General features: G+C 42.9%; 1 protein-coding gene across 1 annotated transcript in view; it reads left to right on the top strand.

Moving 5' to 3' along the window:
* The first annotated feature begins 6,303 nt into the window (after positions 1-6,303).
* Positions 6,304-17,611, top strand: part of SLIT1 (slit guidance ligand 1) — a 314,126-nt gene continuing 302,818 nt past the window's right edge. The window contains exon 1 of the mRNA XM_063434664.1: positions 6,304-6,771. Within this exon, the coding sequence (XP_063290734.1) occupies positions 6,578-6,771 (194 nt within the window). The 5' untranslated portion in view covers positions 6,304-6,577. The remainder of the gene's footprint in view (positions 6,772-17,611) is intronic.

The following is a 17,611-nucleotide window of genomic DNA, read 5'->3' as shown; positions in this document are numbered from 1 at the left end:
GTTATTGACCAAAGTGTGAAATGTCTAGAATCTAAAGTTAGTCCAAAACTAATTTCAAATTTTAGGCGAACATGCCAAGTGAAAACAGTGATAATTTCTGAGATGCTTTTAAATTGGACACTTTTGGCCTATAAATTTAAAATTCGTTGAATTTCCAACAAATCAAAGGTTGGTGAAGAACCCTGGAGATCACTAGCCTTTCACAAAGACACACACACACTAAAGGTTTTCCATAAAACAGTGAATCATTCTCCTGGGATGGACATGGTGATACACAAAATAAGATGGAATTATTTGATGGACAAAATAATAGCACAAGTTAGAAACTCGCTACCTTCCTTATACAAAACCTGGGCATTACGGGAAGAATATACATCAACATAGACACCTAAGAAGGGATACATAAAATATATTTGATAATTTCCCTAGCAGAAGCGAATTACCCCACCCCTCTCCCCCACCCATACTGTTCCTGTCTGCTCCTCCCTATCTTTTCAGTTTATTTACTTCTCTCTGTCTTGGATTTCCTTTGACCGAGTACATATACAAACACACATACATAAATTAAAGTTTGAAAACTCTGTGCCCTTCTTTGGCAAGGCTCTATGGTCGGGAGCTTACCTCTATTTAGGATGACCGAGCCGAGGCCCCACAGAGCCATCCAGAAGACTGTCGCCGCATGTACAGACGTCCCCCACGTGTTTCCAGAGAGTTGCCATGTAGGAGATGACGCAAGAGGCAGCCGTGGCGAACGCCAGCATCTCCTCACTCAGACCTGCGTCAATGCTACAAAGCACCCCGAGAGCATCTGGGCCGCCTGTGGGCAGACTGTGTCAGGTCCTCGGTCACTGACTGAGGACCTGACACCAGGAGGGGGCCCGGCGGCTTGCCCAGTATACCGCCGGGTGCGAGGCCCCTCCTGTCTGCCCGGCCAGCCACCGCAGACACCGGTCTGCAGCTCCGCAGTGAGCAGAGCTGCAGATCATGTGTCTCGCGAAAACTGGCCAATAAGAGCGTTGCCACGGCAACGCTCTGATGGTCTCGCGAGATTACATGGTCTGCAGCTCTGCGGAGCTGCGGAGCTGCAGACCGGGAGCAGTGGCCACCGGACCACCAGGGAGCCCACTGGACCACCAGGGACTAAAGCCTCAGCCTCCTCACCCTCCCTACCACCCTCAGCCTCACCACCCTTCCCACCACACTCAGCCTCCCTACCACCCTCCCCACCACCCTCAGACTCATCACCCTCCCTACCACCCTCAGCCAGCCTCACCACCCTCCCCACCACCCTCAGCCTCATCAACCTCCCTGCCACCCTCAGCCTCCTCACCCTCCCTACCACCCTCAGCCTCCCCACCCTCCCCACCACCCTCAGCCTCACCACCCTCAGCCTCCCTACCACCTTCAGCCTCCCCACCCTCCCCTTCAGCCTCACCACCCTCCCCACCACACTCAGCCTCACCACCCTCCCCACCAGCCTCAGCCTCACCACCCTCCCCACCACCCTCACCATCAACCCCCCTCCTTCTCACATCACATCACCCCCTCACTCTCACATCACCCCCTCACTCTCACATCACTCCCCCTCACTCTCACATCAACCCCCCTCACTCTCACATCAACCCCCCCTAACTCTCACATCAACTCCCCTCCTTCTCACATCAACCCCCTCCTTCTCACATCACCCCCGCTCACTCTCACCATCACCCCACTCTCCCTCTCACCATCACCCCCCTTTCCCTCTCACCATCACCCCCTCACACCATCACCCGCCATACACACAACACACTTCAGTCTCAGACAAAAACGCAAACATGCTCACAGAGACATACATTCTCACACACAAGGATACTCTGTCAGACACACTCTCAGGCACATACACAGGTAAACTGTGCATCAATGTGTATATGTGACACTTTTTTGTTAGTGGGGCCTCATGTTTGAGTTTCGCCTAAGGCCTTATAAAGTCTAGAGCCGCCTCTGTTGCCCGTTATCAACTGTGTATTTATATCAGCAGCTCCACCACTAGTTATAAATCAAGATGAGACTAGTAAATAACATAATACATGAACGGTTAAGGTAAAGGCATGTAAGGAACTACGACAATAAACTCTTTAGGAGGTAAAATAATAATATGTTTAAACGCTTGCTACTTTACGATTAGTTAATGTGCAGAGAGCAGTTCATGTGAACAAAGGCATGGTGTGGAGGATCGGCTATAGTGGGACATGCTTGGCAGGCTGCTGTTTACTGCTTGTGCTCATCCGATCCCTTCTGGGCGCCAGGTGCAGACCCTGGGAGTCCCTGATACCTGGAACAACAAAGGCAAGTCTCTGGCTGAGTGCCGGGTTTGCGGCTTGAGGTGGTGGAAGCTTGTTTTGTCGGGTGGTCGGATCTGTCCTGGTGGTGCTTCACGTCCGGTGCGGGATTGTGGTGGCTTAAGGTGGAGGCGAGTGCTTGACGTGGGGCAGGCTCTGCATTTCTGTTTGTGCCTCCGGTCCCGTCTTCGACGCCTTTTGCGTTGGTGGATTTTAATGGGGACTGCTTCGCTTAGCTTAGCTGTGGTGGAGCTTGTTGGGGCTGTGGTGGAGCTTGTTGGGGCGTCTTGCTTGTTATTTGCTTCCAAAATTGATTAAAGAGTCTGTCCAGCTTAGAATCAATATCCTGCCATGCTTTGCTGGTACCAGGAGGACACTCGGCTGCCGCCATATTGGGAGAGTCCCAGATGAGTATGTCAGCCTGGGCCGCTGTGCTCTGTGCGTCCATTAGCTCCAGACAACCTCTCAGGGGTGGACCAGAAAACCCCCCACCGGTCAGAGGTGGTGGTGGTGGTGGTGGGGGGGGGGGTAACGGAGCTCCTGCCGGGAAGTTGCTGCTCCTGGGCATCCCAGGATAGGGGGTTTGGCCGCCTCTCCCGCCCGGTGAGCACCAGGCCACACTTGCCACGCGGAGGTAAGTAAGACTCTGTCGAGTTGCTGGTAAGCATGTCGGGTCGGTCAGGTAGGAGCAACATTGCTGGGTCATCCCCTTCTGGGGTGAAATTCGCTTGTTGATAGCTGCTTAAAGTGAGATATTGAGGGAGCTCACACAAAGTGCGTCTTTCCTCCATGACAGCTAGGCCCCGCTCCCCGGAAGCTGCATTCTTAGTGAGAGGAGGGACAGTGTAGCTGCTGCTGATTTAATAGGGAAATCGATAGCTAGGCTAGTGTATTCAGTGTCCACTACAGTCCTGAAGGACTCATCTGATCTCTGCTGTAAGGACAGCACCCCAAAAAGCCCTTTTTAGGGCTAGAACATCAGTCTGCTTTTTTTTTTTTTCTGTGTAATCTAATTGCAGTTGCCAGGCTCACAGCGTATACTGTGCCCACTTGCCCAGTGCCACCACTCATATCTGGTGTCACAATAGCTTGCATTTAAAAAAAACAAAAAACTTTTTTGACTGTAATATCATAGCAGTCAGTTTCCTTCACACGTGTGCGTTTCAGGGCCTGCCAGGGCACAGTGTCACACCAGTGCAACTCATATCTGGTGTAACAGTAGTGTACATTTAAAAAAAAAATACAGGGGGCTTGTTGTCACCTTTCGGGGACCCTTGGTGTTGTACGTGGCTGGGTGGAGGAAGAGACCTTCAATGACATCAGTGAGGACAAGGAACGGGACATAGCTAGCTTGGTATCCAACCTTGTGCAAATGGGGAGTTTGCGGTTGTGCAAATGGACTGTTTGCGGTTGTTTGCGGTGCGTTAAACGGGGAGTTTGGTCTGTCACTGTGAAGCGGGCGTAACCCTTACACTACCTGATCGATACAACATCATACCTGATGTTTTAAAGCACGTTATTCCAAACAATTTAGGAATGTTAGGTGATTTATGCCCTTTATGGATTAAAACCAGACTCTGCATCAACTATGTAATTTTCCATGGGAGTTTTGCCATGGATCCCCCTCCGGCATGCCACAGTCCAGGTGTTAGTCCCCTTGAAACAACTTTTCCATCACTATTGTGGCCAGAAAGAGTCCCTGTGGGTTTTAAAATGTGCCTGCCTATTGAAATCTATGGCGGTTTGCCCGTTCACGAACATTTGCGGAAGTTCGCGTTCGCCGTTTGCGAACGGAAAATTTTATGTTCGCGACATCACTATTGTACCATCACGCTTTTTATAATTGTATTACTTTTCTGCCTTGACATTTACACTACTGTGATTAGTTTGAGCATCCTTGATGGTCATCCTGTGCACTACAAAAATAAAAAAATATATTTAAAAAAATAATAAAAAATGTTTTTAATTAAAAAACTCTAACTCTGTCTTGTTTGAAATAGCAGTCATGGTTCAGTTGTGCAGAGTTCTAGAAGGGGAGACATCACCAGGAACATTCCAGTGTTTCCCATGGTGATTTCACCACTTTTACAAAGTTGTCCTACTTTCTTCATCCGTACTGACCATTACGCCATTAATTTGCAGTTTTCCACTTCTCACTGCGCAGCACACCATGATACATTATATATTTTAATGAAATAGTTGTACATGGCACAACACACCAATCTGGAAGGGAAGATAGGAACTATAGGTCCTTCATCCTATCAGCATCTTCTGTAACTTGTCACAAACATTGTATCTGGGAATGAACAGGGGAACTGCTGCCATCTAGTGGTATAAATCATATGCGCATCACAAACTCTCTTAGCCTTTTATATATAATATGCTAATATTGGTAGGGAAACATTTTTTTTTTACAATTATTAAGAGCACGTTTAACCTTTTATAATTACAGCTATGGATCCCATTCAAAGCCTACCACTTTCAAGTTCTGAGAGACATTAGCATCACATACAGCTCTAAATAAACTCCAAATAGTGTGACACACTGTGTCCTGCACTCCTTCTAAAATCTAAACATACCCCCAAGCTATATATTTCCACCCTAACCTCAAGGAATAAAAGTTCATTTTAAATGTCAGTGCAATGATGCTGTGCTTTATATATGGATATATGGACACTCAATAGGAAAAGTAGTGTCTGGATATTATATAGAAACAGTGTTGGTTTAGTTGTACACAGGGTCTAAACTGAAATGACTGCTCCAGAATGTTGTGACATTCCTTACAGATAGCAACAATGGGGCAAAGTTCTAAGAGTGGAGCAGTTGCCATGGAAACCATGGAATGTTCCTGCTGGTTAGAATGTTGTCCCAGAATTTCTCTGTATATAGAAAGTGTAATAAGTCCCAATAAAAAAAAAAATTATTGTAAGTCATGGGTCCTGTATTTATATCACATTTATTTTATAACCTCAATATCATTATTTGATCTAATTATAACATACCCACTCCCCCCTATGGTACCATCTGATGGGAGATTATAATACAAATCTTAATAAATAGGAATCTTAACAATGTTTCACTAAACTCCAATTTGGAGTGAAATGAAGACAAGATTGCAAAATGTTAGCAAAATAATCAAGCTGTGAGATTAGCTGAGTTGGAGAATTATTCCCGATCCTTTATTTTAGCCTGCATTTTGCCATTCGGATTTTGCTGCAGTTTGTCTTTTAATAAGTAAACCATTGCTTTTTTTTTGACCTCACATAATTTCTTAAACAAGCCAACGATTGTCAGTTCTGCTGCTCAATATACCCCATACAAGTCTTAGATTAGAAGGTTCTAGAACGGACAGATGTCTGTCTCCTATTAACACCACACCAAGGATGCCCTTAACCCACCAGTGCCAGTCACCCACAAAAACTGGCATCTTATTACACACTAAGAGATCACATCACCCACTACCAACTAACATAACTCACGGATGGATATTGCCATCCAAGATATTTGTAAACTACAATTCTCACGACCCTCAGCCAACCCTAAGAGGAAATACAGTTCAAAGCTATCTGTGGTGCCAAAGTCAGCCATGAGTGGTCCAGTCCTTGCCCATTACTCTGCAGCAGCAGTTGAATAAATACACAGGGATTACAAAGCTTTGTCCCTCACCAAAGTTTAAACTGTACTTTCAAATAAAGTCCTTCCCATAACAGCCTGCATAGAATTCCTGGATCAAAGCACATGCAGTTGCCATTTGTCTGATTAGCAAGGTGCTGAGTGTTAAAGGCTGTGTGTCTGTGTGTGTGCTGATTGAAAGTCATTGTTGCTCCTTAGTTTTTCAACAACGTGTCCCCTTCTCTCCCCCTGTAATTGTGCAGGGGGGGCAAGGCTGTGTGTTCGGCTTCACATTAGGCAGAGAGGAGGTTTGAAGACAGGAGGAGGGAGCAGGGAGGAGTCACATTTGATATTTGTGTCTGTGAATTGATGGATGACTGGTGTTATATGCTAGTGTGTGCTGCCTCTCTCAGTATTTATGCTGGGACCCAGCCTCCAGGACAGAGATCAGAGGACACACAGTGCAGAGAGAGCCCCCAGACTGCCCAGGGGATGCCATTCATTGAACTAGTTCCCATTGTGTCATTGTGAGAAATCACACCTAGTACCATCTTCATTCACACCATTTCCCTGGGATTTGCCAAGGAGCCTGGATCTGAAGGGTTAAAGGGTTGGAATCGTGATTTCTCTGGGTTTTGGCTGCCAGTATGGCTGTGGAAGGCTGTTTTACCCTCTCCTGGTGGATGGGAGCTGGAGTCTGCCTCCTGGCATGGAGCTCTGTCTGCCAGCTTGGTGCCCAGGGCTGCCCAGCGCTGTGTACCTGCAGTGGGACCACCGTGGATTGCCATGGCTTGGGACTTAAATCGGTTCCTAAAAACATTCCCAGGAACGCAGAGAGACTGTAAGTACACCCTGAGCACCCACCTTTCACCTGTGCCAGAACCCCCTGAGTGCAAACCTTCATACTGAAAGGCTCAACTTAAATTCCACTTTTAGTGTGAGCATTTCTAGGAACCATGGGTGAACTTTGCCCTCCTCCCTTTTGTAATGTAATTTCTATAAAATTATATTTATTATAGGCTAGCTGTGTAGCCTGAGTGTGGATTCAGGCACTGATGGGATGGTTAGTACAGTAAACCTGTCTCTAAGCTGGGATTCTATGTGTAGAATGTTGAGTACCTTAGAATTCTATCATTTTGGTTAATTTTCCTTCTGTCTGTCTCTTAGTTCATTGTCTGATAATTACATCAGACACACGTTACCTGCTTGCAGTTGTAAAACAAATCCTACCCATCATCTAAATCGTGTCATTTATCATTGGCAAACACAGATTCTAATCCATTTATTGCAGAAGGACTCTGAGCAGACCAGACCCTGTGATCTGATGATGGGATAATAGTGAGACACATGACAATGCACTTAGAAAAGTATGAGTAACTTAGGTGATATCTCAGCAAAAAAAAAAAAGCCACTTTGCTGACAGGCTGGGAATGTTATCTGCTATCTGTCTGTTAGCATTGGGAAATGGGAATCATTTGGGATACTCACTACTGGCTGTGTATAATGGATTAGGAGACAGTAATGCAGGAGAACCCTCTTGCCAAGGCCAGCTGCCAGTCACTAGTTTGTGAAATGATTCTACTGCCATTACTTCAGGTATAATAACTGTAGCAGACAAGATGTCCTGCAGCAAGTCTCTATCAGAGAAGGGAGTTTGATCTTTTGTTTTTTATTTTGTCCTTACTTTTAACTTTGTAGCAATTGCCAAAAGACTCTTAGTTTGCAGAGACTTTGGGGGTTATTATTTATCAAGGGGAAACAAGTGCTAAATGTAAAGAGGCATTCTTCTGGTCTCCATGGTGATTGCTCTTTGTTGAGCACTTGGACCCAGAATATAACTTGTTAAATCTCTCCATTAGTGTTTAGCTAAAAGTGCATTTTGTGTTTTATTCCATATATTGAGCCCCAGTGACAGATGAAAGCTATTAAATAGTTTAATTAGTTTACTATGTAACTCACCTGCCTCCACTCTGTGCTAAATCCTGCCAGGACACATCACATTCATTTGGGAGAAATCCACTGGATTGTTCTTCATTTCTAATTCACTATAGTGCAATCCATCACTGTAGTCTGATTGGAAGAATGAAACAATCTGGATATTTACTGGTGAATACATTTTGTGAGAACAATTGATATACACTCTTATTCTGCTTCACACACCCCTCTGCTAGTTTATTCCCAAACTGCTGTAGTATATTTTCATGTCCCTCCCAGCATGTTGTACACACACTGGGAGCATTTTGCAGCTGGGGCTATTTTGTTAAAGAGGCAGCCAGACACATAATTATTTGTTCACATGTCTCCATCCTTGTCATAAAATGAACATGTGTGATGCAATTCAGAAATCTCAAATTTATTCTCATTTACATAGCTGGCTGAATTAACACATGGTGATCCATTTAAATGCCTTGATACAGTTATTGTGATACTATAATTCTCTGCACACTTATTGCTGATTAACTTTTTTTTAAAGGGCCAGAGCAGTAACTCATGCTTGTGTAGCTTGGGTTACAGTTAGTTATTCTTTGTTTCTTTTTTAAAATTAAGCTTTATTTTTTATTTTTTTTACCAGCAGGGTTTACATTTTTGCTTAAAAATACTGCTGAATATGAAATAATGGCTTTGGTTTATGGAAGGTGTATGCTCTCCTGATTTTCAATAAACTGACATCTAAACTACAACTCCCAGAGTCTCTGCAATGTCTGGAAACTGATTATGGGATGGGATAGGCAACCTTCGGCTCTCCAGATGTTGTGGACTACATCCCCCATAATGCTCTTACACACATAATGCTGGCAAAGCATCATGGGAGGTGTAGAACAACATCTGGAGAGCCAAAGGTGGTTTTGAAAGTGAATGTCATGATTCGCTGCGTCACTTCCTGGTTTGGTTAGAGCCACTGACAGATTTTGCAAATCAGGATTTTGTGAGAAACTTGCTTTCAAATTGTATTTATTTTTAAATAAGTGGCCCTTTAATTCTACTTTTTTTTTTTTTTTTTTTTTAAATATGAGATCGCAATCTTTATAATTGCTTTCCAATACACAGTCAAATTATGCATATGCTTGAATCACAGTATTATATTGTTTCCCTGAGGATTGTTCAATAAATTCCTAAATTAAAGAGAGTTAAAATACAAATCCTACAATTTCGGCTAATATTTCCAGGCTGAGACTAGAGCTTAGTTAAAGATTTTCCCAGATAAATAATTTTTACCTAAAACTTTGCCATTGGGATTTCAGTTTGTTAGCGAATAAACCCCGAACGTTATTACGGGCGCCATTTACTAGAAGGTCAACTGCAGCGATGGTGAATTTCCTTAAAATGGCTCAAGCCTTGGCAAGTCACCATTTAGCGAGTAAGCCCCATGTATATGTATAGTGCTAAACAGCAGGCATTATTCAAAAAACAAACACAAAACATTTAATTAAAAATTCCATCAACTTAATGCTAGACAAGTTTCACATTTCATCACTGAGCAATTTAAATTACCTTTCTTGTGTCTGCTATCTCAAATTACAGCCTTCTCCATTAAATAGTTTCGGTTAATAGCTTTAAACTGTGTATATGCTGCAATGATTTTAATGACCGCTTAGAGAAAAGAGGTATGGGTAGAGGGGCTCTGGTACTCCAGGTGTTTGTAAACGTAGGTCCGCTATATCCACCTGGTTTTCTTGACATGTATCATATCTCCAGGCTGATGGTCAGTACACGAAAAGTGCTTCCTGTAATATGCAGCATTACATCTACTGCAGAAGAAAAGTCTAAGAATTCAAGGATTCCTTTTCCATTAATCAGTTGATTTCACTGCAGCTGCATGTGAAGCCTACATACTGCAGGGCAGCACTTTTCATACACTGCCCATCGATATATAGAAGAAGAGGGGAGTCGGTGTCCAGGAAACCCCGTTAATCTTACAAAAATAACTGTCAGAGATTGGTTGGTGTTACAGTCCAGAATAGCGTGGGTTATTTAAACTTGCAGATTCCTGTGAGGGGAAAAAAAATAACAAAACTGATAAATTGCACAAGAACCGTACAGCGGTTAATTAAAACCACAATGCTCTTGGTGTAGTTCCTGGATTGATCCTGCAAAAAGCTTCACGCTTTCTTCCAGGGAATCTTATCTTATCAAAGCTATTCAGTCAAGTGCATTCGTATTCTTCTTCACTCCATTCCAAGCAATTATGAGCTGTCTATGTTTAGATCATTTCGATAGAAGAACGCAGAGATTTCCTGCATTTTCATTGCCAGACCATCTGGGGAAAATGCTCTATACTCAGACATTTGTGCATTGCAGAGACTTCGTCTGCATGTAAGATGTCGAGAAAGTGAGGAAGGCGAACAGATCTTACCAAGCGAGTTTTATTAACTCTTCTAGGGGTACTGCAAGCAGCGTTACCACTCCAGTGATTTGAAGTGGTGATGGTACCTGGAGTCTGTATGTGCAGTGTTTTGCTATATAGAGACTAGCGGAGGTGTAACTCCAGGCTGGCTCAAGTCAATCCTGAGTATATCCCTAAACAGAGAAATGCAGTCGATACTCTGCGGCTCTGAAGGAGCCAGATTCTATCACCAGCCATGGCGGACCCAGGTAAGAGGGCAAACTGTTGCAAACCGTGCTTGCCCCTTTTCCACGCCCCAAATACCAGGAAACTGAGCCATGGTACTGGTTTTATTACATAATGGACATTATGCGCAGTACATCCAAAATATACAAAGACAATACATTAAAAGTAACAATAGATGAAAAAGATACTCACACATAAAATTCCTGCGTTTTTAGCAAAACTACAGGATTGAACCACACCAGGAAGTCGCTATGTTTTCTATAGCACTGCTGGGTTTTCCCATAAAGCAGTGATTTATTGGAATTTTTGTTCAGTTTCTAGCTATCTGCTCTACTAAAACTCAAAAATACTAAAATCATGGACAGCAATGCTAAAAGCATGGACTTCTGGAGCAAAAAAAGTAATAATGCTGATTGGAAAAACGTTGTTATAGTGGAAAACGAAGTACTTAGTACCAAGAGTTTTGGAGTTTTGATCTACTTCTGTCCTGCATCATTTCAGCTAGTTTTGGTGTTCTGCCTCTGGGGACACCAAGGGAATATCGTCAGGAAGCAGGGCCGGATTAAGATCTAATAGGGCCTGGTGCTGACCATTATGATGGGCCTAATAACAGAATCTTATTGACAGAAAACATTAAACTAGTTCTACCTCCCAAGCGTCATGTATATGATGGAGGAGGGAAACTATAGCTATCAGAAAACACACACCCTATGCTAATCTCTGGCTTTCATCGTTCAAGTAAATCCATACCCCCTAACAGCAGTGTCTGGTGAAGCAGGATTTTGGTGGGCAGGGTAAAAGAGTGGGCCACTGATGTAGATTCCACACTCAGAACCACTTCCCAAAGAGACAAACATGTCCAAAAAGGGGGCTTGTCTGCATAAATAATTAGATTGTCAGCCTGGCGTGAATGCGCATCAGGCTGCCATGCAGGATGACCAACCAAGGGCATACTGTGCAGATAACACCACTGATCTTGGCATAAATGCATCTAATGATGCGCTAGCTCTATGCTTTCTAAGGACTGTCCCCTAGCACTCGCTGGCCCACTCCTCTCCTAGCCTTCTTACTAGCAGGCAGAAGCTCCGGTTATAAAGTCTGGGACAGCGAAAAGGTGTATGCAGTGAGTGTAGAAGAAAGGAAACACGACACAGTGTTTGAGACTGAAGAAGCAAGAGCATTTGCAAAGTGCGCAAAGTCAGCTTTACCTTATCTAATTTTATTGTCAGCCAGTCCACACCAGTTTTGTTCCCCTACATCCGTCTTGAGTTTATATACTTTAGCAAGAGTATGTGAAGAGTAGTTAAAAAAACAAAAACAAAACTTTTTACAAGTTGTTTTTTTTAAAATATTTTTTTAAATTAATGGGCCTATTACATAGGCCTGGAGCTGCAGCGCCATCAGCCCCTATGTTAATCAGGCCCTGCCAGGAAGTACACCTCAAGCACATAATTTGTAAAATAAACTCCGCAAACATTAAACTAAATGTGAATGACGAAATTCAGGCAATAATAGCCAAGTTGGCAAATTTTCCCAAAGCCACTATTTTAGCCTGAATATCGGTCTTTGGATTTAATTTGGCTACAATTTTGGATTTAGCGAAATAACTCTTCAAGGCATTAAACCCATGCTCACAGTACTTCCTTGGGCGTGGATAGCCCTGCGTAGGGGTGGCTAGAGCAATGGGGTGTGCCTTTTGGGTGGAATATCCCCTTGATGGGTATGCTTGCCCCATTTCCATGCAGATTCAGCCATACTCCTCGTTCTGCATTCATAGCTTCCAATGTTGGGAAACCTAAACAAAATGATTGTAAGTACCTCTCAAAGCTGGATTACATGAACATTGCATAGGTGAATGCACGGGATTTTAACAATTGCAGTTGCAAGACTTAAAAAAATGCCCTAAACTAGATTAAAATGTTTTAACTCTGAGGCTCTTTCCAAATGGTCCATTGCTCATCACCTCTAGCTGTCTAGAACAACCTTTATTTTTTTACTTTATAAAACCTGAAATGATCCTGGATAATTTACAAGGGGACAACACACTGTGGGTCCAAAATCTGAGCTAAAATTATATATTCGAGATCTTTTTTCCCAATTTGACTAATCATTTATTTGAGTCGGTGGTAAAGAGATGCATGTCCAGGAAAACAGAGTGGATGCAGCACAATTTGTGTGCTGATGGGTAGTGTATGAAAAGTTCTGCCCTGAATTCTTTCATTTGCACCTACTGCAAACAATCAATACATTAACCTAGGAGGGTCTCAGAGGAACTGTCCAGCTTGTTTTCCCTGCTGCAGTATATGAATGCTTTATACTGAGTTTGCTGCTTTCATATGCTGTCCACCAATGTGGAACCTAGATAAGTGGCCAGGAAAAATGGTAGACCTATAAATCCTGAGATCAAACCCTAGCCTAGTGCTTGCTCACATGAGTTTGTTAATTGCTATTCACAAATTTGTCTTTGCCAAATGCCTATTAAAATGACAGCTTTTTGAACTTTGTTACGTAATGCTGTAAACGCAGGGTACTCCAATCTGAGCCTTTAAAATGTACTGCAGTTTGCCAAATTCTCTGATTCCAGGAAGTATCTAAATATATTGTCAGTATTGGCACGAACTGAATAGGTCTGTACTGAAACAAAATTTGATCCAGGAGAGAAATTATCATTATTTCGTTTTTTTCCCCGAGGGTTCCAGGCCGGAGGTAATTTGCAAGTTAGGCCTATTTATTTAATAATAAAAGGTATAATTGCAGCTCCACGTACTTTACTTTCATAATAATTCATGTTTTACTGGTAAATAAACGTGGGAATCGGCCAATGAAATGTGCTGGCATATAACATGCACAGGTGACCTTGGGTTTTACCACTTAATATATCTTAATGCTTCTTATAACTTTATATAAAGCGGTTTATTCACCAAACTGCCACGTGGAGAGAATTTAAATCCAAATGGTAGGATTTAGGCGAAAATCTCTGACTTGGCTATTTCAACCTGAATGTTTCCATTTGATTTCCAATTTGCTACAATTAGGAGTTTAGTGCTTATACCCCTAGGTCTTTAATAAATGGTGTCTGTTAATTAGATGTGGAAGGATTGTTCTCATTTAGTTACTTGCTTTGCCAAGCAGTTTATAATGAGCTTTGTAAAGAGTTACATTGATGGTGCCTATTTTCTAAACTGAGAAATGTAGAGAACTGACGGGGCTTTTGCGTATATTAGAATAAAATGCAGAATTAAAGAAACACAGAGCACCATGACAAGTTCATCTGAATTAAGTTATGGTGTAAGAAGGTAGCGGGCACCAGCGGACCTTCAAGAGTTGAACCGTTGGCAAACTGTTTAAACCCAAAGTGTTTAGTCCGGCGCTCATCAGCTCTGCCAGTGCGCTATTGTGTGAGTCCAAGGCTAGCGTTGAAGCTCTCACCCTATCAGTAGCTCCCTGTTTTGATTGACCCTCATACTCTGCAGGAAGTGGAGAGGCAGTGGTGACGGACATCAGACGGGTAAACTATTTAACTCCTGAAGGTAAGACAGTGCTTGGGACCTTCACACACCATAACAACTTCAGTCCTAATTTGTTATGGTGCTCAGTGTCCCTTTAAAAAAAAAAAAAAAACGAAATACTACAACTCCTGCCTTTTTTTTTTTTTTTTTTTTTTTTCAACCTTTAAAGAGTTTGGTTATTTTAAATTAAAATGTTTGATTCCCTTTGGTTCTCTGTAATTCCTATTAAGTGAAGGTCGGTATGACTGCTTAAAAGGCACTCCAGGTAACAACACGTTTGGAACATATGTAATGGGGGTTTATTAACTAAAGTCAGACTGTGCATTTATCTGGAGATTGCGAAATCTCATCCAAATATCGAAATTCTGTCTGAATATGCAATTCTACTATTTACTAAAGGAGAATTTGGTCTTGCCAACCAATGTTATTCGTTACCATCTGTTTTAAAATAAGCCCCTCACACACACGTTCTATACAAAATGCTGGATGTGCATATTTATCAAACACCAAATGTGTCAGCTGACCCTCTCAGACAATGAACTCTGTCCTAATATGAGCGTTCGTTAATTTGGAAATGGGAAACTCTGCTTTAGAGATATCTGTAAGGAGGGGCTGGATCACAATGTTTTGGGAAGCTAGGGAAGTCTCAAACCATTTGAAAATGGTCTAACTCTTGATAGTGGCAGAAGGGAGTTTAACCCCTTAAGGACCAAACTTCTGGAATAAAAGGGAATCATGTCACACACGTCATGTGTCCTTAAGGGGTTAAACCCCTAAATAGGAAACTGAACAACACATTCTGTTTAATCTAGGCCAAACTAACTGAGTTTATTTAGTAGTTTAATAATCAATTGTAATGACTCGGACTGTATTGCAAAATCTAGACTAAAATCTCCAGAATTCTGAAACCACTATTTTAGGCTGAACTTTGCAATTCATTTCTCCAATTCCCCGCTCACTCATCTGATGCTTGTAGGGTTAACTGAAAGTTAATCCACTATTTAAGGTAAGGTCAGAGTAGCCAAACTGAAAGCACAGCTTACTTGGAGAATTTTTCCAATTTGGCTATTTTTACCTTACATTTGAAATTCACTTTCAATTCTCACTTTAGTTAATTACCCTGTTAGTCTAGTAAACCCTCTGGATTGTCCACTGAAGTGTGAACTTGAGGTCAAATTTAAAGTTTTGGCCCAAGTAGCCACAGTCTGCAATGCTTTCTGTTAAATTTCTTCTGAAATGGGTGAATTGTCAGAAATTCTAATTACATTTCTCATTTCAGGCCGCAATATCTATTTGTGCTGGTAAAAATCTCCCTAGTCAGCTATATATTTACATTTTTTATTTTGCCTATTTTGGAATCTAATGTTAAAATTCACTTTGGATTTGAGACACTTTACTGAATGGCCAGTCATAAATGGAACAATTGTTGTACTGGATAGTTCTCCTAAATCTGGGATTCATTCATTCATTTCAAATTCAGGGATTAATTCCAAACTAAACCCCAAATTGTAGCAAATTGAAATCCAAATTGGATGAGGACGATTAACTGCATTCCGAGCGCAAGTATTCTGTTTTAAACAAAGCTACATGCCTATACTGTCAGATACCATGTAATGCTGGACTTTGCAGGTAACTAGTAGGCCATTTATTGCCCGTTGGTTACTGTTAAACAAGGAGTCTGAGTATCGATAGACTCTGCTGCAATGTTTGCTAATAATTAGCTGTATATTGGTGGGAAGTATGCCGACCAGCCCAGACATTGCTCTCTACATATTGATAATGGTATTACATGATGCTGTATATCTTTACATTTTAACTAAGGTATTGCTTTTTGATGTTGATAGTATACTTATTGAAATTCTTGTGTACTTGCTCTTTGTCACTTGTTTCTAAACCTTGAATTATTCAAGTTGAGTTTAAGACAGTGCTATCTCTATGTTTGTAAAATTCCTAACTCAAATTGTTTATAGATTGCCACCTCAAGAGACAAGAGAACAATTTCATTATACATGAAATAAAAAGTGGGAGAGAGGGGGGGGGGGGGGGTAGGGGATATATATATATATATATATATATATATATATAGTGTGTGTACTTTTTTAAAATCCATTATAAGGATAACACTGTGACATGCTTGCATGATCCCTCTTTTAAGTGCTACATATATTGTAGGGGAACTCAGCGACTGTATAAATGGGATCGCAACCCATAATTCTGTTTCTTCCAGAGCCCACTAGATATTAAAGCAGGTTTATAAGTGAATTAATGTTTTGAAATCTGTAAGAGAAGGCGTAACATTCCATTCTATTCTATTCATAGCAGGAATATGAGCCCAGTTAGACTAGGACCCCAGAACCATGGATATTCTTGGGCCACATTCACGACCTCTATGTGAAGAATTAAGAAACCGCGTAATTCCCTCTGAGGTCATAATCCATCTCTGATTATAATACTATTTAAAGAGAATTGTCATTTCACGCGTTTCTAATATTAAGTTTACTTAGATGTTTGTTACATTTAACAAACGCCTATTTGTGAAGTATGAAAAGAACAATTAATGCAGAAATCCTGTACATTTTTATCTTGCAACTCGCTCCATCTCGGCTCCCTGTTAGTCATTGTTAGAAGTTCTGTGGGGGCGGGGCCGGACCGGACCGCCGAGCTGGATGGTCGACAGCGAGACCAGCTCCTGCAGCCTAAGTCTAAGCAGGCTTAAAAAATCATGATTACTGGCACAAAACCATCCGGCAACGGGGGACCTCAGCGGGCAGAAAGCCCTGGATCTAGGGTGAGGCTGGCCAAACAGGCTTCAGTCCCCTAGAGGAGGATCCCTCACTGACACTACCGAGGCATTCTCCGGCGGTGAGCGGGGCGGACGGCCGCTGCCCTGCTGCCTGCCGTTCAGCGCTCAGAGTCAGACCCGCGTGGAACCGGCCCCATACCCACCCCCATGGACCGGGGGGGTGATCCCGGTCCCCACCCTCGAGACCCGCAAAACAAGCAAGGCAAAACAGCAAGGCAGCCAAGATCCGCACTACAGGCACTGACGCCAAGATGGCGGAGGCCATGTGGGATTGGGTTGAGACCAGAGCCTGCACAGACTACTTACCCGCAGCGGCAGTACAAAGAGCGGACTGTAAACACCAGCGGCACAGATCCTTACTGCAGCCATCCACCTGCAGGCACCCTCGAACCCCAACAAGCCACCCACATTCACTAAAGCCACCCTCAGAGGCCTCCCGCGGGGTCCCGGTCTTTCCTCCCTCCTCCGGGCAGGGAAACAAAACATCACACACAGGCATCAGCTGCACGCAACCACCGCTGCACTGGGGAGCTTACCGGCACAGGGAGAAGCAAACGAGCAATCGCCCAAACCCCTGTTGGATCCTCATAGGTAGCAGGAACACAGCAGAGAACCTGCCCAGCACCCAGCGACCGGCACGGAGACTGTCTTCCCTCCAACCATCTTACCCTCAGGCAGGGCCGGATTAACATAGGGGCTGATGGAGCTGCAGCTCCAGGCCCAGGCCCATGGAATAGGCCCATTTAAAAAAAAAAAACATTTTTTTTTTTTACTTTTTTTTTTTTTTACACACTACTCT

This window comes from Pelobates fuscus, chromosome 10, assembly GCF_036172605.1.
Source record: "Pelobates fuscus isolate aPelFus1 chromosome 10, aPelFus1.pri, whole genome shotgun sequence".
NCBI classification, from domain to species: Eukaryota; Metazoa; Chordata; class Amphibia; order Anura; family Pelobatidae; genus Pelobates; species Pelobates fuscus.
This window is presented reverse-complemented; position numbering and strand designations above follow the sequence as displayed.